This window comes from Pinus tabuliformis, chromosome 1_2, assembly GCF_031772625.1.
Source record: "Pinus tabuliformis cultivar Carrire ecotype Pingquan chromosome 1_2, CPIR1, whole genome shotgun sequence".
Lineage (NCBI taxonomy): Eukaryota > Viridiplantae > Streptophyta > Pinopsida > Pinales > Pinaceae > Pinus > Pinus tabuliformis.
The window spans coordinates 1,205,052,218-1,205,075,369 of NC_142298.1; the positions used below are offsets into that span (position 1 = coordinate 1,205,052,218).

The 23,152-nt window shown below is 36.5% G+C and overlaps 1 protein-coding gene across 1 annotated transcript; it reads right to left on the reverse strand.

Annotated features, from left to right (window-relative positions):
• Positions 1 to 348: 348 nt before the first annotated feature.
• On the reverse strand, positions 349 to 21,281 carry LOC149210580 (uncharacterized). The gene is made up of 7 exons (XM_089399010.1): positions 21,198 to 21,281; positions 1,816 to 1,917; positions 1,263 to 1,406; positions 988 to 1,082; positions 747 to 876; positions 520 to 624; positions 349 to 354 (listed from the first exon to the last, which is right to left on the reverse strand). Exons 1-7 carry the CDS (start codon positions 21,279 to 21,281, stop codon positions 349 to 351), a joined length of 666 nt encoding a protein of 221 aa, XP_089255136.1.
• Positions 21,282 to 23,152: the final 1,871 nt, after the last annotated feature.

Here is a 23,152-nt window from a genome sequence, read left to right on the forward strand (position 1 = left end):
CTTGATCACAATTCATTGCAAGCTGCATTTTGGGTCTGAGTCAGCCTTTCTTATCTTGGATAACATGTCTTTCTTATGTAAATATTTATGCTTTTCTAGATGTGCTCTGCTACCTCTTCTTACTTCATGATGTCAATTTAATATTGACTGAGGTTTTGGGGTTGCAACACTTAATCATTCTTAACTTCTCACTCAAACAATAGTCTTTTCATCCATTTGTAATCTATTTTTCCCATGTTTCTAAAAAGCCCCTTTCTTTGGTGACTGTTGTGTATGGCTATATAATTCTTTCTGATATTTACATGTCAATCCCATTTGATTGTTTGGTCTAATATATAAATCATGAAGTCAAATCTGCATAGGTAAATGTCTGTTATAGTCATAATCTCATCTAGTGTTTTAAATCACATTTATTCAGAATAAGATAGGACAAGGTGAAGCAATTAACTTATCAAACATCAGCATAAACCTTTTGGACCATGCATTTCCAATATGTATATCATGATTGTAAGTACTCACTTGATCCAGAAGGTGATATGAAAGATCTCTCATTCTATCATCAATAATACCAGAATGTCCATGCACATGAATATTCAACAGCAACCCTAGAGCATTCAAGTAAACCTGAGAACCCAAAAGACAGCCGATTGCAAATGAAAACCAAGAGCAAGTAATCTTAAGAATATCTTAGACCAAGTCACTCTCCCAATTTAGCAAAAATGGAGAAAGGTTATAGTAATCATGACGTGTGAAGGATCAACATTCTCTCTTTGCAAAGAAGCCAAGATATGGGAGTCATATATATGGAGCACTTTACTCAAATGTGCATGGCCTTCCAAGTAACATAACGCTAGATGCCACCAATTGTGAGTATACCTGGCACCCTAAAATATGTCAGTGCATGATCGAACCCACTTTGCAAACTACCTACCATCTGTAATGTATGGATCACTGAACAGTGATAGAAGAGGGAAAAGACTACTTCACATGAATGAACAGCAAGCATTCCATGAATCCAAACATGTTTTCATAAATTGGACTGCCTCCTTAAAGCGACATTCATGCTGAAACACATGACATAGCTGTACCAAAAACTAATGGAGATCAAAGACATGTTGTAAAATGATTAACACAAATAAAGTAGGTGCCCCCAACCAAAACAAAATACTATTTTTCAAATGCAATGCAAAAAATAAGCCATCAATCTTGGATAAAAATTTAAAATACAACATGCTAAGTGTCTGTTGTGTTGTGGCACACACCGCATGCTGAGACCATGGGTCATCACTTTTGATTGTCAAGCCTTTCCTTGAAGCCAATTCTGCATCCCCCATTCGCCCAACCTCCAGTAAAGAAAATGAAAGCATTCCATATATATAGTTTTCACCTTGATTTGCTGGCAAAACCTGCCTTGATAAGTCAGAATCTATGAATAGAAAATCTCAGACTCTTCTGAACATATAATTTTCAGATTGAAAGGTAGAGTGTAAGAGAAATGTCCTGACTCCTGTTACAGGCTAACTTCTATTGGTTGTTTAATTCTTTTCTGGCATGCATAGTAGATTAAAAAAACCTAGAAGGAAATGAAAGAATATCTTTCTTAACTGCTCACCAAAGCAATTTTCAATTCCATAGAAAACCCCGTATGAGAAAATTGAATCATCATGCATCTTTTATGAGATACACCATATGTTTTTTGAAATACTATTCAATTAGATTAGTAATAAATATAATAGGTCTCTAAAACTTATATACCACGTCAAGGTCTTCAGAATGCGTATTAGACATATACCTGACAGAAAGGGGAAGCAATACCTGCTCTACAAGCTGAAGAGAAAGATCAGGTTGGCCAATGTAAAAGCAAAGCACCTGGGCTCTTTTCAGTGACACCAAATCCTTTGGGAAGTCCTTCAGGAGCTGCAAAGCAAAATAAGTTGTTATTTCAGAAACTGACACTCCTCACAAACAGATTAGAAAAACCCCATTTTATTCAAAATTCATACTTCTTGCTAGCTAGTTATTAATCATAAAAATATAGCAAAACTAATGAAGGAGAAAAGATGCAAGTGTGTGACAAAGTACTACATCGAATGCAGTATGGTTGTATCCAAAAAAGAATCTATCATTGCAACTACCCAAGGAACTGAAAATAACAACAGAAATATGATAGGAGTGAAACTCAAAAGATAGAAAAAAGAAAAGAACAAAACTAGTGGAGGCACCTGCACACCCAATGGGTGGATTGTACTTGCAAATCAGGATTAATGGACAAATCTTCTCCAAAGGAACTTTTGATTTTATTTATGAAATGATAAATGTTACAAATGAAAGGGGACCTTTATACCAAATGAGGTGGAAACCCTAAAACTTAAAAGCTCTAGTTACTAATAAAAGTGATAAGACCCTTATTACACAACAATGGCATTTTACAGATATCAAAATATGGTATTATAAAGACCTAAGACAAGAACATTATTAAGAAATTATGAGCTTACAGACAAAATAGCTGATTTATATTATGTAATGTCTAAAAGCTTATGTGGTGAGGTACACAGCATGCCCTCCCTTTAAAATTTTTTATCCCTGTCTCTAATCAAATCAATAGGGTTGTTGAGGTCCATGCAACCTACTCTGATTGACACACACAAGATGAGGGCCCACTGTTGCCCAAATCCCCACTCTTTAAGCCCAGCTACCTCCTTGATGGCTATGAGAAGATTCCTTTAGAATACCTCACCCAATCAATAAGATCAATGCCTTAAATTGGATCTATGGGTGAAACAGAGGAGTTAACTATTTGTTGTCCTACTGGCTGACTATGTATGAATTAAGGTGGGTAATTACTAATAGATTATGATGGTCACCTTTTTATAGGACTTGTGTAAATTAATACATGTAATAAGCAATGGCTTTTTAGGTAGGCATATAAGGTGTCAAGTTTGGAAGTTGAAAGGTTAGTTTTATGAAGTTGCAATTGAATACAATATTGACATCTAAAAACATATGTAACCCTACAAGGGTGGATGAACCTTCCAAATAATAAAGTTAATATTATTATCAGTCTTGCAAAGGGAATATATTGCCAACGCTCCAAAAATAAACTTATCTGAAATATAGAGGAAGATATTGGAAATCATTGGAAAATATCAGCACACATAAACTTGGACTGAAAGCTCAGAAAATATTGGAAACATTGGCACCCTGAAAAACTCAGGAAAAATTGGAAATATTAGAAGAATTTGTAGATTTTTTCAACACTGATTATTATCATCTCTCTTTCTCTCTGTTTTATGTGTACATTATCTGAAATTTGAAGTTTTAAGCAAATGATCTGCATACATAATTTTGTTGATACAATGTCCAATGGCAAAAATTAGAAGGGAATCCTTTGTAGGAAACTACGAGCGTAGTTTTGTCTTGCACACAACTACTAACATTCCACACCTTATCTTCTCTTTTCATAAGTACAATACTGAACTTGTGCTAATCTGCAGGACTTACAATGTCAAGTTCCAATTATACATGATCAAGTGTTTAATGTATATCATTGATTAGACAAACTAAAGTCTCATGGACACTTAAAAATGTTAAGGTTTTTGGTTTTGGCTGTGTATGTCAGTGATGGTCTTGTGGACAGAAATATGCTTATTCTTAGCCAGTGGGTCATTTTCTAGATCAGCTGTAGTTTTTGTCTGAATTTGAAATTCTTGCACATATTTAGGATGGTGTATTTTACGATTACTTCTAGCTTTGTTCTAAATTTTTAATTACTGTAATGAAAATCTGAGCTATGCACAATCTGTTACTCAAGGATAAGTTGGGGTAGAGCTAGTTTACTTTTTGGTAAATTGCGACTTTCATTCTTTACAAGTTTGTATTAAATGCTAGATATGATATTTTAACTCTCACATAAAATGTATTAATATTGACCATTTTCACACAGGTTTTCATCTTCTTGACATTTTAATTTATTACATTATGGGACATGTTTCTTCTCACTCCATGTTCAACCAATTGTGTATATTTCTTAACACCTTTTTGATTAGAAGTTGGTAATTTTTCCAGTCATTATGGCACCAAGAATGGCTCCTAGATCTTTTGGCAGTATGGGCACTTACATTTACTAATAAGTTTTCCATGTTTGTGATTGCAGTGAGGGATATGAAAGCTGGTGATGAGATCACTTTTCCTTACATCTCTGCAATCCACCCCTTTTCAGAAAGGAAGCAGATGTTGAAAGAATGGGGCATTCATGACTGCTACTGTAGCAGATGCAAATTTGAAAACAACAATGGTACCCAAGATACCATATTCTGTGTTAATAGCTCTGAGAGATTTTGAAATATTGAAGCCTATGAAAAGGGAGTGGTATATCGCCTCGCACCAGCACAAGATTTTGAGTGTTTCACATCCAAATGAGTACGAATCCATTCACCAAGAACATGGGTCAATTTTTGATGTGCCAAGTTACTATGTGGACAATTGTAGGAGACTGGAGGTGTTGCAGGCAATACAAGCTACAGTGCCTAGACATCCATACTTTATTCAAATGTTGGTGAAGGAAGCAGAATTAATTTTCATTACTAACGAGTCATTGGAGAGCTTAGGGTTCATTGAAAGAATTTTGAATATGGCAAGGAACACATTCTATTCAGTTTATGGAAATCAGCTAGAAGCTGGACTAGTTTCTGGTTCTGAGCAATTTTCTATTTGTAGACATGTCTATACGTAGATGTGCTATTTTTAGTAGCTGTGCAAGTTTCCTCCTATTTTTAGGTGCAGATTCTGTTGTTAGATACTGCTCTATTTGGATACATGAGAGTGCACAGTTGCCCCTGCCTCTTATAAACATTACAAGACTGTTATCAATTTCAACCTTGCCACATATTTCTATTTATCACTGAGTAGATACCACAACTATTAAACATAGACTTCCGTTGTTGGATGAATTCGAAATGTGCAAGAATAAGAATATCAATCACTGATACAGCCAAAGCTTGATGGCCAAATCATGTCATCAAACTAGCAAAATAAGAAATAGATGCTAACAAGTAATCAAAAACACACAAATGATCAATCATACTCTTAAGCACTAACATTATCACAAACATAGTTTGAATTCAGAATGCAACTTAACAGATTTTCATTACAGTGTCCCTCTAGAGAAGCAAAACACTACATAAAACAACTCTTACAAATACAAAATGATTGGTTCACATCAAACTTGGATACAAACCAGGGAAAGGAGTACAATGACAAGAATAATCATAATAATGTGAAAGAATGTGAAGAATGAACACTTATCACTCTTAACACCCCTTAATTCCCACCTCATTGACTATAACTCCAAGTTTCCTAACCTAAGACTATCATATTTATCCCACAAAGTCTCTATAAGGATATCTGCAATCTGTAGAAAAACATGACAATATGGCAGACTAGCTTCCTTATTTGTTACCTGCTCCTTGATGTAGTGAAAACGTACCTCAATGTGTACTGTGTGGTTAATGGTACAAGCATAGGACAATGAGGTGCTTAGTGAGATATCAAAATCTAACAGACAATATAACAAAGAACGTATGGATATACATGCACATTAGGTTGCTTCTCCTTCTGGCAGAATCCTGATCACCAACAACCTTGTTTTCATTTCCTGAGTGACATGGGCAAGGAATTCACCGAAGGCAGTGATGGCCCAGGTTCTAATTTTGCTAATATTGTTCAAATGTTAAGATTCTTGCTTCCTCGTGTTCAACAATCATGTGCTCACTGGCTTGAACAATGCATTTGAAACAAACATGGATTTGGCCTACTAATCTATGACTCCACTCACAAAACACATTATTCTTACTATTTAGTGCTCACTGGCTTGAACGATGCATTTGAAACAAACATGGATTTGGCCTACTAATCTGTGACTCCACTCACATAACAGAACCATCATCACTCTTAAATTCAATGAATGCATAGAATTTGAAGGTGAAATTAACTTTTCAATGCATCTATACACATGCAGATTCATTGGCATGCATGATATTTTGTGCTCTTCAAGACAATATATTTATTTCACACAACTTTCTATTTTTAGAAATCACATGCATGCAAATTTGTGGGAAATATCAGTTTTATCTTCGAAGACACTGCTTTTCTAAATTTAGAAGTTCATATTTTTAGCAGGTGTAGTGTGCATGCAAGTGTACAAATTCCATTTCAGGAGGATGAAGCTGTTTTTCTAGTTCTGAGCAATTTTCTATTTGTAGACATGTCTATAGGTAGATGTGCTATTTTTAGTAGCTATGCAAGTTTCCTCCTATTTTTAGGTGCAGATTCTGTTGTTAGATACTGCTCTATTTTGTCCGTATAGATAAAAAAATTACAGATTTCTTTTCTTCATAAATTTAGATTAATTTAAAAGAAGAAAGATATGCTTGATGTTTGCATGCAACATGTCTATCTGAGCATAGGGTTTCATTCATGATTTAATCAATTTCCTTTTCCAAACCCCATGTTCACATGTATAAAAGCAAGTATTTTAACTTTAAATTGTTTTGGTAGTAATAAAAATAAGTTGGCAGGTATTTAACTATAAATTGGAGGATATTGCTATTATTTCTTTCAATATGGAGAGAGTTCCCATATCTAATCAACAAGGGTGTATCTCTTTGACCTATTTGCCGATGATTTTCTTTTAGCCAATCCAAAAAGTCAAGTGGATCCAGATATATGCTCCAAGAGGATCCAAATTCCAACTTTTAATCTGACTATTTGTTAAATTAAGCTGAAACTTAAACTAGTTCCAAAAAAAATTAGCAAAATCAAAACAGTCATTGAGCACCTTGTTCACATTCATTTTGTATGATTCTATTCCTACCCACAACTCTGTCAAGTTTAAATTTTATCAATTGGTAAAAGATTACAAAATAAGCTGTCAAAACTGGGCAGTTCTACAAACCATCCAAATACTAACAAAAAGCCACTGGCTAAACAGAGAGTCAAACACAAAAACCACAAGTCAAACATTAACCTCTGAGGGTCTCAGTATGCTTTTTTTAGATGAAGGGTCTCAGTGGCCTTACTTTATACGCTGTTTTGTGTAGATGCATCCCTGTCTATATCATAGGCCATCTTTCTGAATACTTGAAATCTGTAGGTAGATAGGCGATGGATTACACACCTCAAACAAATATGGAGATCAATTAGGAGCGTCCTAGAAGCAGGGTGATCTTCAAGTAAGCATCTAATACCCACTTGGTGGACCTTTCTTTCACTCCTATATTTTATGTCATTGCTGTCATTTATTGATCCCACAACTCAATAGATCAATTGGTAAATATCGTGCTTGTAGCAGTAGCTATTCAGGGTTTGTAAGTGAGGATGAGGATGGAAACTTGGATGACTGGGAGGCTGTAGCTGATGCCCTAAATCTTTTTGAGGACTCTTTGAAATTGTCAGGAGAAAAAGTGAGGGAGGAAATACCCACTGTTGCTCAGTTTCAAACCAAAATTTGTTATTCAATGAAAGCAAAAAACAAGGAAATTCTAAAACCACAGTACAAAATCAAGCCCGTAATGATTCCAAACCCTATCTCATTGCCCAGTCTCTCTAAACTGCACAACTTTCCAGCACAATCCGAGAGGCTATCTGCATGGGTATCAACTAATAGGACTGAACAAAGCGATCAAACCAACCTATATCAACTAAGCAAATTGCAAATACTTACAACCCAGGATGGACAAATTATGTGTAAAAGTATTTTTCATTAACAGAAAAAGAGAGTATATTAAAAAGACATGGCAAAAACTATTTAAAAAAAGTGCACAAAGTTAATCAAAATTACAATCAGAAGTAGGAAAAAACCTGTATTTTGCGTGAACTCTCACTTCCAAAAGGGAAAAATTTGAACCAAAAACTTGTGCTGCTTGTAAATTTGAAGATTTATTCTTTTGAAAATCAGACAGAATCCTGTATGTAAATATCGTGCTTGTGAATTTGTAAACTTCCGTACCTTATTGCTTTTAAGGATTCGCTGGGTGCATTAATGGAACTAAATTTACCAGCTTAGAACTGCCATATTTATTAATTCATTAGAGCTCGAATTGTCTGATGAGATCAGATTAGATATCAGATGGTGGAGTGGGAATCAACACTTAGTTTACTAACTACTTTCACCTACTTCAATAGCCTATATTTACTGACAAAAACATGCATGTAGATAGATATCGTGTATTGGTCACATGATATGAATGAAAAATTTGAAATTTTAAAAAATCATGTATATTTTTTATATATGGAAAAAATAGTATTGGATCGGAATTGTAAGTAAAAGTTCAATACGCATGTAATGAAAAATCTAATTTTTAATTTTTTTTTATTTATGTTAAATAATAAATTTAGTAATTATTAAAAGAAAAAAAAAAGATTTTTCCTTATTTCAAATAAGGAATTAGTTCAAATACAGAATTTAGTAATTATTAAAAAAATTAAAAGTAGAGATTTTTTTTTATTCAAATAAGGAATTTAGGAATTTGTTAATTATTTTTTATCTCTATTTTTCTAGCAATATATACTTGTCTCATATAAAACCTCAAGCAATAAGTTTGGTAACACCCTTGAAATAATATTTACTCTCATTTATTAAATATTTTGTATTTCCACTTTTCAACTTCAGTGACAAAGAAATAATAAATTTAGTTAACAATGAGTAAAATCCATCAAAAGTGTTGCCTAAAGTCATAGTTATTTGATCTATTACAGATGATGAAACTATTTGTGAAATTAAAGATTTCAATATGTGACATAGTAATCAAGATCATTTATAGGAATTCTTACCTATAACTATTCATGTGATACATAACTTTGGTTCCATTACAAGAGATATTGAATAATTAGGCCATGTTCATTTTAGCAATGATATAAACAATAAGATGGGATCCTAGAATTGTAAGTAAAAGTTCAATATGTATGTAGTGAAAAATCTAATTTTTAATTTTTTTTTATTTATGTTAAATAATAGATTTAGTAATTATTAAAAGAAAAAAATAAGAGATTTTTCTTTATTTCAAATACAGAATTTAGTAATTATTAAAAAAATTAAAAGTAGAGATTTTTTTTTAATTCAAATAAGGAATTTAGGAGTTTGTTAACTATTTTTTATTTCTATTTTTCTAGCAATATATACTTGTCTCATATAAAACCTCAAGAAATAAGTTTGGTAACACCCTTGAAATAATATTTACTCTCATTTATTAAATATTTTGTATTTCCACTTTTCAACTTGAGTGACAAAGAAATAATAAATCTAGTTAACAATGAGTAAAATCCATCAAAAGTGTTGCCTAAAGTCATAGTTATTTGATCTATTACAGATGATGAAACTATTTGTGAAATTAAAGATTTCAATATGTGACATAGTAATCAAGATCATTTATAGGAATTCTTACCTATAACTATTCATGTGATACATAACTTTGGTTCCATTACAAGAGATATTAAATAATTAGGCCATGTTCATTTTAACAATGATATAAACAATAAGATGGGATCCTAGTTTCTTGTTTACAAATTCTCATTTTGTATAGTCTAAGAAAAGGTGTTTTATTTGACCTTTGGTATTATTTAAGTTTATATTGTAACTTCTCTCTTATACATATTTATTTGCTTCTTGTCAAGCACGTGGCAGTCCTTTGCCCACATGTCACCATTATAAAATGGCATATCAACTTCCACGATAGCTTACCTAGTCAATTAATTTGGCTATTATATCCACTATCGACCACTTGGGAAATATCACATTAGTTTAAAACTTGCTTACTCGGTCTTCACATAACCAAACAATGGGTCATCAATTAACACAGTTACCTTTCCATCATCTACCTTATCCATCTATCGGATCACTAAGCCCCTATCCCCCCAGGACACTTAATGCTCTATACATACTTACTGTCTCGATACTCGACACCTAACATACAGACAAGCTTGTAGATTGAAGCCCTAATGTCTCAATACTCGATATCTTGAAAGGCCAATGGTCGGGCTATCAAGCGATCGGGCCCTTGGAAGAGGCTAAAGAGTGTCATTGATACTAATTAGCTGATATATTAACATCCAAAAGCCCAACATCCACGTCATCACTATATGGTTACCACCTAGACATCACCTCGGTGCCTAGTCAACCTTCCATTGCCATGTCAACATGCCACATCACTTGCCACATTGGTATGCCATGTCATCTAGACCCACATTGGTGCCACATCATAATGAGACGTTAGCATGTCAAATCAACTGCCACACAATTGACATGTGGTATCCCTGGATCCACGTCCACTCACCACATCATTACTCTATCGATACCAAGGTTTCTTGTTGGTGACTAGTGTCCTACTTACTAATGTCTACTACCCAATATTGTGACATTTTGATAGGTTGATGTACCAACAACTAATACATTGCATTAGTGTTGGTTGACCTCGAGGTGTCCTTAATACAATTAGCCCGACATTTGACCTCTCGATGGACTATAGTCCCCAACCATCAAGTGAGAGTCCTTGAACCCTCTATCTCCATGAGCTAATGGATAATGTAGGGTGATATGCTAATATCAAGGACATGTTTGACATGGCATCTAGGTTAGTTGGGGATTTTTGCACAATTAGGTGATGGGGAGCACAATTTTCCATCATTATAAACCATAGGTATATAGATGGTGTATGGGTGTTAATGTGAGGATAATTTTGCCCCACAAGGATGGCTTTGTTTAGGTCCTTGGACATCATCTAAGGAGAAACACCATTATCATCCTAGGGCCTAGTATGAGTGGTTTTTAAGGCTTAGTAATAATACAGACTATGCACATGGTACAAAACCACCTCCCAATGCCTCTAAGGTGAATAGTTGGCCTAGTGGTGCTCATGGAGACCGTCTAAGGGATGGTTCTTAGGCCTTTGAACATTTTTCAAGGATGAAACCTAGTCCCTGAGGGCCCAAAAGAGGTGTAAGATAATGTTCATGGTCCATGTATAAGCTCCCAAGCCACTTCAATACAACACCTACAAAGCAAATATTTTCCCCATGTATGTTGTATGGACATTGTTTATTTCCCTTTAGTGGTTAATTCCTATTGAAAAGTGTTTGAAATTTTTCATGTTATATGTTGATGCCTATTGCTACACTTTTTATCTTTCAATCTCTATTCTTCTAGCAATATATACTTGTCTCGTATACAACCTCAAGCAATACGCTTGGTAACACCCTTGAAATAATATTTACTCATTTATTAAATATTTTGTATTTCCATTTTTCAACTTGAGTGACAAAGAAATAATAAATCTAGTTAACAATGAGTAAAATCCATCAAAAGTGTTGCCATAACAACAAATGGTTGTACAAGATTCTCCACCTCCTCCTAGGGGTAATGCGGGGAAATGGTAATATGGTCCTAATAACAATGCGTAGGTCCTCATGTTAATTCTCACATTTATTTTACCACGAGAGAAAAATCATATGACCCTCCTGAGTCAAGTTCTACTTCTAAGGACTTGACCACCCCTTTCGCTTCCACTAGATCTCTCACATTAGATAAGCCTATGGAACTGCTATATCACCCACCTAACGGTGTAGTCCAAAAGTTAACAAACAATCCTGATGCGCGGGCTTCCCAACATTATAGTATTATTGAAGAGTTAGTCGAAGCATCATGTGTCATGTCTTCCTTAGAGGATTTTCAGTCCTGCCTCATGTAGCGCAAATCCTTATTGACTACTATTGGAGGGGTAGATCCCTTGGAATATGACTAGGATCATTTTACCACATGAGTTGTCACTCTGCCTATTCAACGTGACTCCCTAATGACGACTTTCCTTTGAAAAAATTCATCATGGAGGTCATGGATTCACCTATTGACAATCCTAGGGAGATTATGCGTCTTGATACCTCTAGTCTCCCAAAATGGGAAAAAGTAGAGATTGGTAAACTAAATCTCGAATTAACCTAGGGGGAATTTTCTCAGCCATCCTTGGAAGTGTCACCCTTGGACCAAGTAACGGTTTTGGTTTCTAATGTTGGACTTTCCAGTGAATTGTCCAAAACACATCCATCATTCAATGAGTTTCTTGTCACCCTTTTATGTCTTCATAGTCCTTGTCATGGAGCCACAGTAGCTCACAAGACCATTCACTTTTTATGTCCTCTGGTTATTCCTAATAACACTATGATTCTAGGTTTTCCTTGTTATCATCAATCTTTAGGAGTCTCATAGTTAAAATTTGTATGGCATGGCCCCATCATGGCACACCATATGGTACCTCAACTCCTCCATGAGTTCATGTACGGGAATCCTTTTCTTATGTCCAAAATAGGCACACATTGACATGATTGTTTTGATTGAGTTGTGATTGTACCTTGTACATAGAAGTGCGTGTGTTGTTTTTTATCCTTTTGGTTTGATGTGTGATGTGAGAACTTTTGTACTATATAATTTTTGAGAAAAAATACCAAAAAATTCTAGGGAATGAAATATTCTAGAAAAAATATATGGATGTTGGTTAGAAATGACTAATCTGATGCTTTGAATGCTAAACAATACACTAAGTATGGACGTTGGTTAGAAAAGACTAATCTGACGCTCTTAAAGCCAAACAATACACTAAGAACGAATGGAGGAGGCATATTCCTAGTGTTGAACCAATGTTCGTGCTCCAACAAGCTCAAAATGAAGAGCCCAATACATGCAAAAGGGTAAAAACATAATGATGACTACAAATAAATATAAGGAATGAAATTGGTTGATAACACTTCATATTATTTTCTTATGCCATACATAATACACTAGGATTATATTTAAATTTTAAATTAATATTAAGTATAAAATTTATTAGATTTGTAGCATGTTGAGAATTGGGAAAGAATAGACTAATTTGCCATGCATTCTAAATTTAGTGATTAGTCAAAAATTGCATGGAGTTTCCTAGAAGTGTTAGGGTTTGCAGGAGTTCGCGGGAGTTTCCATGGAAGCGTGCAGGGGAGGGAGCTCCACTCCCTCCTATAGGCAGGCAGTGGCTAGTCGAGGAAAGAAACCATTAGAGAGTGTCATAGGTCCTTCAGGTGAGGGGACAAGGATTATAGAAGAGGAACAAGATTCAAATAAGACAAAGGAGAATAACATCAACAAGGAAAATGAGCAAGAAGACAAGGAACAGGGAGTGAATAACAAAGCACAAAACGGGCCATGTAAACCCAAAGCTAAGGTCACTCCTAGAGTAGTTTTAAATGATCCTGCTCTGCAGGCGCATAGAGACCACATGAGGACATATGCTATCATTTGTAAATTCATGGGAGTATGGCCCACTGAAAAAGCTTTACAGTCATGGATTAAATATAACTGGAAACCAAAAGGAAGCATTGACCTACATCTTGGGTCTAAGGGTTTCTTTACGGTAGTCTTCACAAATATTGAGGACAAAGACAAAGTGTTTGAAGGAGGGCCCTACTTCTATGCAGCAGCAAGCCTTTATATGTGACCGTGGATGATGAACTTTGTCCCTGAGAGAGAAACATTCACTTTTATCCTGGTCTGGGTAAGACTCTACTCGTTACCCCTTGATTACTAGCAAATGGAATCACTATTTGGTATAGGAAACAAGTTAGGGCATTTTGTCAAAACTTCTGAAGCCACCAAGAAGGGTAAGTACACTTCCTTCGCAAGAATATGTGTGGAGATGGATCTCTCTAGAGCTCTTCTGGATGAGGTCATTTTAGAAGTTTTGGATGAAGAATGGGTGCAAACAGTTGACTATGAACATATTCCTTTCAGATGCTGAAAATGCCATGAGCATGGGCACCTATTTAGAGACTGCCCTCTCAGCAAAATAGAGAATAGAAGTAAGGCGAACACAAAGAAAGATACTGAAGGATTTCACAAAGTGGTTCATAAAGGAAAAGGGGGCAAGAGGGGGCCAAAGCAGCAGCAGACAGAAGGACCACAGACTAATCTGAATAGGTTCCAAGTTCTAGAAGAAGAAGAGATAACAAAGATAGATCAGGTAATGGAAGGAAGCCCAAGGGAAAAGGAGAAAGAGGAAGACACAGCTCAAACACAGGATAGTATCAAACAGAAAGAGACTATGATGAGCGATGCAGAACCGGAGATGGACCAAGAAATGACCCAGAGTGAGATGGAAACGAAAGATCATGAATTGCAGGAGATTCTTGACAGGGAACACCTAGATCTGGAAGGATTCTTGAAACAGGGGACCATGAGTGGGGTAGACTCTTTACTGCCAGAAGAATTTAATAGGGTACAACAACTGTTCCTATGGAAAACTCAGGCTATAGGGCTAGACAAACAAGGAAAAAGTGAAATGCAGGGCAACGAAGGTGTGAAAACCATGAAAAACAAATCGGGATTAGCTCCCAGAATTCCAGGAAAGAAAAGAGGCAGGAAAAAGCAGAACAAGTTATTAATGGAATGTGGAAAGATAATGATAGATTCAGGTAAGATGAAAGATCTAACCAACTACTCCTTTACAAATCTTTAATAATGAAGTTTACATCTTGGAATATTAGAGGTCTAGGTAGCAAGAGAAAACAAATAATTCTTAGTAATAGAATGAAACAAGAAGCTCCGGATATGATCTTTATCCAGGAAACTAAATGTTCCATACAAAAAGTAAGAGAAATTCACAACAAATGGCTCAATCGATTTGAGTTTCTAGAAGTTAAAGCAGATAACACAACAGGGGGCATACTCACTCTTTGGAACCCCCAAAAGATTGGTATTATTGATGCTGAGGCATCTAGAAATTATTTATCAGTGGTCATTCAGCCAGTGGGAGATAGGGAGACCTATCTAGTCACAAATGTATATGGCCCTCAAAGAATGGATGACAAAATCAGGTTTCTTGATTCTCTTATGGAGCTCAGAGACAGACATGTAGATGTACCTTGGATCTTGTGTGGGGACTTCAACATGATCAAATCACTTTCAGAGAAAAAAGGAGGAACTAGAACTTTAAGTAGAGACTCCACAGCTTTTCAAACCTTTATAGATAGTATGAAACTAGTTGACACTGACATGAGTAATGGTCGCTTTACTTGGAACAATAAAAGAGGAGGTGAGTCTCAAGTAGCCTCAAAGTTAGACAGATTCATAATCTCAGAAGATCTCATGCTCACCAACAAGGAAATGATAGCGAGAATTCTACCCTTTGGAGGCTCGGATCATTGGCCTGTTCAACTGGAAGTTCAGGGCATTGGTACCCCCAGAAACAGACCTTTTAGATTTGAGAATATCTGGCTCTCCCACCCGGACTTCATCAACAACATTTCAAAATGGTGGACAGAAGACCTGCATATTCAAGGTACAAGTATGTTCCTGCTTCACAAAAGACTTAGGCACATCAAGCTCAGACTTAAAGATTGGAACAAGAATGTATTTGGGAATATTTTTACAACAAAAAAAGCTATGGAGGATAAAATGCAGGAACTCAATCAAAAACTTATCACAGATGGCTTTGATATTGAGAGAAATGACCAAGTCACCAAACACCATCAAGAATGGGAGAATTTATGTCAACAGGAGGAGATATTTTGGAGGCAAAAATCCAAAGTTCAATGGCTGAAAGAAGGGGAGCGTAACACCAGATTTTTCCACAGATCTACCATAGCGAACAGATCTCATAACAGAATCTCCTTGATCAAGGACGAAGGTGGTAATCTGCATAATTCCCATGAAGAAATAGAAGAAGTGCTAGTCCAACACTTTCATGGAATAGCACAGGAAACTATTTCAGACAGAGAGCATTTCATTAGGGATTTAATAGGGCATATTCCTAGACTGGTAACGAGAGAGGATAATTTTAATCTCAATAGGCCAGTATCAGAAGAGGAGGTTAGTGAGGTCATCAAAGAGATGTAGAATGGTAAAGCACCAAGCCCAGATGGTTTCAACGTGGATTTCTTCAAAGCATGTTGGAATATAGTTAAACAGGATATTCTAAAAGTTGTGGAAGACTCCAGGGTGAATAAAACTATTTTGAAGGCACTCAACACTTCCTTCATTGAACTGATCCATAAACAGGATAATGCTCAAACTCCTGATAGGTACAGACCCATAGCCTTGTGCAATGTGGTTTACAAGATAATATCCAAGGTTGTTGCCAACAGACTCAAACCACTTCTTCCTTCGCTAGTTTCTGTGGAGCAATCTGGATATGTGGAGGGCAGGCAAATTCTCAATAACATCATTTAGGCACATGAGGTGGTGCACTCTTTGACTAGTAATAGGAAGTCACATAACCAATCTTGTGTCGACGCGTTTCGAACCAACCAGTGTGGTTCATCGTCAGGACGAGATGGCTTTGATATTGAGAGAAATGACCAAGTCACCAAACACCATCAAGAATGGGAGAATTTATGTCAACAGGAGGAGATATACTTGTCCTGACGATGAACCACACTGGTTGGTTCGAAACGCGTCGACACAAGATTGGTTATGTGATTTTGCCGAAGATTTTCTAAACAATGTTATGGATCACAGAAGTCTAAATTCCTTAGTAATAGGAAGGCTGGTATGATTATGCAATTGGATCTAGCCAAAGCTTATGATAAGCTGAATTGGACCTATATTAGGAAGGTCCTTATTGCTTTTGGGTTTGATCATAACTGGGTTAGATGGGTCATGGCCCTGGTAACTTCTTCCAACTTCTCAATTCTGGTCAATGGTTCTCCTTCCAAAACCTTCTCTCCTTCCAGAGGCCTCAGGCAGGGTGATCCTCTCTCACCCTTTCTCTTCATCCTCATGATGGAAGGGCTGGGTTGGTTTATCAAGCATGCCAAAGAGGTTGGCAATATCAAAGGCCTCCAACTTTCAGAGAATGGTCAGGCTTTGACCCATCAACAATTTGTTGATGATACTATGTTGCAAGGAATCCCCACGGTTAAAGAAGCTTTAGCGTACAAGCATATCCTGTCTGTCTTTGCCTTGGCTATAGGTATGGAAGTTAATCTTTCCAAATCTAAGATTTTTTTCTTTAATACCAATATTGCTATTCAGAAAAATATCTCCAGGATTCTAGGCTTTCAAAGGGATGTCCTCCCATCCAAATATTTGGGAGTTCCTCTTACTGATAAGCCTCTGAACAAGGGCATCTGGGAACCAGTGATCAATAAGATGCAGGATAAAATCAGAAAATGGACCTATAGATCTTTAAACTTGGCTGGTCGGTTAGTGCTTACAAAAGTTGTTCTCCAAGCAATTCCTGTCTTTATGCTATCTGCCCTTCCAGCACCAAAAGGAGTGTTGCATCATTTTAGAAACATTCAAAGAGATTATCTTTGGGGCAAGGGGGAGGAAAGAAAGAAGTGGGCCTTGGTAGCCTGGGAGAAGATCTACATACCTAAAAAATATGGGGGTCTTGGACTGGATGATCCGGAAGCACTGAGTAAAGTTTTAGGGGTGAAATTATGGTGGCGCTGGGTAAAAGAACCAAAGGCACAGTGGGCTAGAATATGGAAAGAAAAATATGCTAGCAATTGGCAAGATATTGATCTAATAAGAATGTCTGGCATCATTAAGGGCTCACATATCTGGAACAAAGCCTGGGGAAATAGAGAGTTAGTACAAAAAAATAGCTTCTAGGAAATCAGAGATGGTGAATCGGTGGCGTTCGCACAGGTTATGTGTTTGGATGGAAATCGGTGGCATTCGCGCGATCATGATGCTCGAGAGTTATCACCCCCTTCCGGACCCGAAAACCGTTTAGGGGTTTCCCTATTTCATCACCGGGTCCATCTCCTAATTTTATGGGTTAAATTGTGTACTTTTTGTGGACTTAGTAGTTTTGTGGACTTAGCAGTTTTGTGGTTATGCCTCTAGCTCGGGACCATCAGCTAGTAATGGTTGATTGTTCTGTGGCCCATAGTTCCCTTTGGAAAGGTGTATACTATGTAAGATATTTTAAGTTTTAATGGAATAGAAGGATCGACTCTTGCTTCAGCAAAAAAAAAAGTATAAAATTTATTAAATTGCATAATAATTGATAAATTCAAAATTTGTCTTCTCAATTAATATATGTGATGAGTCTCCCATAAGGTTTTTCTAACCACTCCTAGGCACATAAAGGCTATATTGAACCTAATTTTGTTCACTTAATAATACTTTCCTAGCTTAATGAGTTCTTAGGAGAGTCCAAGATATTTTTCATACTTTATGTGCCTAACATGACTATTGTGTAATATTTGAATGGATTCTACACAAATTTCAAGGAGAATCATCTAGAGATATTTGTGGGGCCTACTACCTTCTACAAAATAAACCCAACATGACTTCCTAAGGATAGTAAATCCTCCTTACTATTGCTACGTGGTGATCCAGGAAACAAGATCTAGGTTTTTATTGATTTTTGGAGGGAAAGAAGTCCTCCACTCAAGGAGTTTTCCTCCTATCCACTTGTACAAACAATAGGCTTGAGTAGCATAATAGGATTAGAAGAAAATCATAGGAAAGCATGTGAATAATACGAGAGGTTTAGATTCTAAGCATTTTTTGTAACTTTTTCATGTACAAACAACATTTTTGCTAATCGAAGTGATATTTGATTTCAGCTCTTAGTTTAGCTTTCTTCTAAGGTTTTTAAGTTTCCTTGTGTTAAGGCCCAACCTAGGTGGTCGATATCACTCTTGTATCATTTCTGTTTAGACATTTGTTTATGTCTACAAAATATTTATGAACATTACTTTCATGCATGTTTATTTAGACAATTTATGAGCAATTTTTTCTTGCAGATTATCTTAACATTTGTTGATGATAGTTGTAGCACTGTTACATTAGTTATATAGAATTTTTACTTTGAATTTAGTTCATTTCCATTACTATTTTTAATTTTTTGTTCATTATGTATTATTCATTGTTTCTTACACTCTACTCTATTTTGCAACTACAAGAAACACTACAACCTTGCATTTTGTTAGATTAACCCTACCACAAGATGTTTTGATGCATTGGATAGGTGCACTCTTCAATTTTCCAACTTCTCCTTAGCATCATTGCCATCCAATATCACGTTTAGCATATTCACCTTCACATTACATTGTTTCTTGTAGAAAAATAAGGACACTTCTAGTAGTTTGCAACCCGACTTCTAAGCTTGCCCAAATTCACACGAAACACATGATTTTCCTTACTGCTCTATACATACTTACTGTCTTGATACTCGACACCTAACATACAGACAAGCTTGTAGAGTGAAGCCCTAATTTCTCAATACCCGATATCTTGAAAGGCCAATGGTCGAGCTATCAAGCCACCGGGCCCTTGGGAAGAGGCTAAAGAGTGTCATTGATACTAATTAATTGATATCTTAACGTCCAAAAGCCCAACATCCATGTCGTCACTATATGGTTACCACCTATACATCACCTCGATGCCAAGTCAACCTTCCATTACCATGTCAACATGCCACATCACTTGCCACATTGGTATGCCATGTCATCTACACCCACATTGGTGCCACACCATAATGAGACGTTAGCATGTCAAATCAACTGCCACACAATTGACATGCGGTACCCCTGGGTCCACATCCACTCATCACATCATTACTCTATCATTATCAAGGTTTCTTGTTGGTGACTACTGTCCTACTTACTAATGTCTACTACCCAATATTGTGACATTTTGATAGGTCAATGTACGAACAACTAATACATTACATTAGTGTTGGTTGACCTTGAGGTGTCCTTAATACAGTTAGCCCGACATTTGACCTCTTGATGGACTATAGTCCCCAACCATCAAGTGAGAGTCCTTGAACCCTCTATCTCCATGAGCTAATGGATAATGTAGGATAATATGTTATTATCGAGGACATCTAACCTAGACTAGGCTAGTTGGGGCTTTTTGCACAATTAGGTTTTGAGGAGCACTATTTGCCAGCATTATAAACCATAGGTATATAAATGTTGTATGGGCTTTAATGTGAGGATTTGCCCAACAAGGATGACTTTTGTTGGGGCCTTGGAAATCATGTAAGAAGAAACACCATTATCATCCTAGGGCCTATGAATGGTTTTTAAGGTTTAGCAACAATATAAACCATGCACATTGTACAAAACCACTTCCCGGTGCCTCTAAGGTGAATAGTTTATAGAATGCAAATGTGTGTTTATATAATTTATAGGATGCACAGGTTAGTTAATATTATATGGTTTGTATTAATAAAATAAATGCACAAATTAATAGAACTGCTGGCAAATGAACATTTAAAAAATTATTATGATGAAGACTTTTCAAACAATTTTGTGAGAAAATTTAAAATTTTATGGGAAAATTTAAAATTTTGTGGGAAAATTCAATTAATAGAACTACTGGCAAATGAACCTTTAAAAAAATATTATGAAGACTTTTCAAACATTTCTGTGAGAAAATTTAAAATTTTGTGGGAAAATTTAAAATTTCACTTATCTCCTTGGCTGGGCTTGGCTCGAATCAGTTGTTCTTATCTCCTTGGCTCAAAGTCCCACCGCCTGAACATTCTCTTCCAACGATTGATTAAGGTGTCGCTGTCAGGGTTCACACCCAGGAGGAAAGCTTATTTTCTGAACCAGCTGGCTTATATTATTATATGATATTTGGCAAGTTGGGCTCTAAATATCTGGTATTCAACGATTTGGGAAACTTTTGAGCAGACAGATCAGTGTGCTTTGAGGAGCAATAGCCAAGACAGGTTTACCAGCTCTGCATTTACTGCTATTTTTTCTGTGAGGCCGATCTTCCATAGTTTTTGCCTAAAACAAGTATGTGTTTTAGTTTTCTGTTTGCTTTCTTAAAAAAATAGCTCCTTGAAGATAGGGTGTAGAAACTGCAGGCAAAATTTTCATGTATGTTTTAGCTTTTGGATCCTCTCCAGTGCCATTCCTGCCTCCTCTGTAGCCTCCTCTATATCCACCTCACGCACCTCCTTAGTTGTTCCTGGGGTCACCTCCTCAACTCGAAAATAATTTCTTTTGAATCATTTTTCGATTGTATGGACGGCGCAACAGTTGTTCCAAGGGTTTTCGATTGTATGGAGGGCACAAAAGTTGTTCCTAGGGTCACCTCTTCAACTCAAAAATAATTTCTTTTGAATCATTTTTCCATTGTATGGAGGGCACAACAGTTTTCATTAGTATTAGTATTTGGAGGGCATTTCTCCGCCGAGGCATACCATCCCACTTTCTTTGGTTATCAAAGAGTTTTCCCTGATCAGTTCTTGCCCTGCAATCATATTTGACATTGCTCGCATGCCCATCATGACTAAAAATGGGTGAATGAATTCAAAGGCACCTCCATTCCCCTGAATTGCTTTTGCTGTTTGCACATCAAATCGAAGGTTTGAGGAGATGATTGATCAAGAGGGGGCACATGTACGCCTAGTGTCGATTTTGGTGGAGATTAAGTAGGGGACCCTCCACTCTTAGTTTTTTGTAAAGTTATGATTATTCTTATAGGGAATATCTTATGAATCATTAGGGGAGATGGATTCTTTGGGTAAAAAACCTTGACAAATTAGATCTCTTTTGTGGAGAGTAGAGTGAAGGTTAGCCATTTCGTCTGCGGACGGGGAAGATTTGCGATCGCACACATAGACATTTGAATTGCAGAGACGGAAGTAGAAGAGACAGGGACCATAGCAGAACGAGGAAAGTAGAAAAGACGCACAACAAGCGATATCATAGCAGAACGAGGAAAGTAGAAGAGACAAGGACCATAGCAGCTTCCTCCCACTCCAGCGAGAATCATTACATCTCGTCGTATACCCTACCGGATTCCCAGTCGTTGCAGATTTCATCATAACCTGTCATCTCAGGGTTAAAATTATATTAAAACACCCGTGACTATTGACCTTCCAAAAAATCATAAAAATTTTGTTCTTGGCACTTCTGCACTTGCTAAGACAGCGATGAAGGAAAAAATACTGGTTGTGGCTGAGCAGTATACGGATATCTACACCGCAACCCAAAACTGGGTGAATCTAGCCGATCTTGCATTGCAAGACCTTGATAGGGGTATACCGATGATAGGGGTATACCGATTTTATCAATAGGATACATATGTTTGTATAGTTTTTTATTGTCTTAATCATATGATGAAAACCAGAGTACAAGAATATGGGTTTCAATGCTTCGCAACTGTTAAGTTCTTGAGGCTCAGTTGCGACTTGGAGAACTAGGAATATTTTGAGAAGAGTATATATATTCTTTTCAATCCATGTCCTTGCCTTGCAGGACCTTGAGAGGGGTATATAGATTCTTCTCAATGGAAAACAGTTTCTGTTTGTGTGGTTGTTTATGATCTTGCCATTTATTCACGTATTTTTGTAATATGTGAAAAGTTGCAACCTCATTAAATGACACTTACACAACTAGAATACACCAGTGCTACCTCTAGAGAGATAAAATCAGCTGCGTTCATCTGATTCCTCAGTGCTCAAGATACTGGCCCATTGTATACACATAATCGAAGGGAATATCCTTCGCTTTGACAAGTGAAATAGCCACTAAACCCAAGGCAGCAATATCAAGATGAGTCCATATGTGCTACATTATTAGATTGACTTGGTAAACTGATATCATGTTGCCTGTTCAGATTGTTGGGGCTACCTTTAGATTCTTTCTTTTTGATTGTACAGACTTTAAACACATACCCAACCCATTTCCTTGTAAGCATTACTAAGCATAGGATGATAACATGGGGCATTTTCTTGGATCGAATTCCAACTTAGTTATTTCCTCTGCTTTTGGGCATATGTAAAGTTAAGTGCATGTTAATGGAATGTGATTGCTTGTTTCTGTGTTAAGATATCTGCAAATTTCCTTGCTGACACTTTCACATCAATGTAAGAGAAGTCCTTATAATCAAATGGGTATTTGTCCCAGGAGTTTATTCTTGCGCATTCTCACACTTTCAAGGCTTGCATATGTGTCATAAATCATAGACAAGTACCCAGACTTGGAAGAAAACTCAAAATTAGAACCTCTTTTGATAGCATATAGGTCCTCCTCATAAGACAGTTTTAGAGACTTCTCCCTTCAACGCGGTTGGGCTTCAAGACTACAACTAAGACGTGCTAGGTCTCCTTACTTTAACAACACCTAAAACACATTACTTAGGACTGTGTAT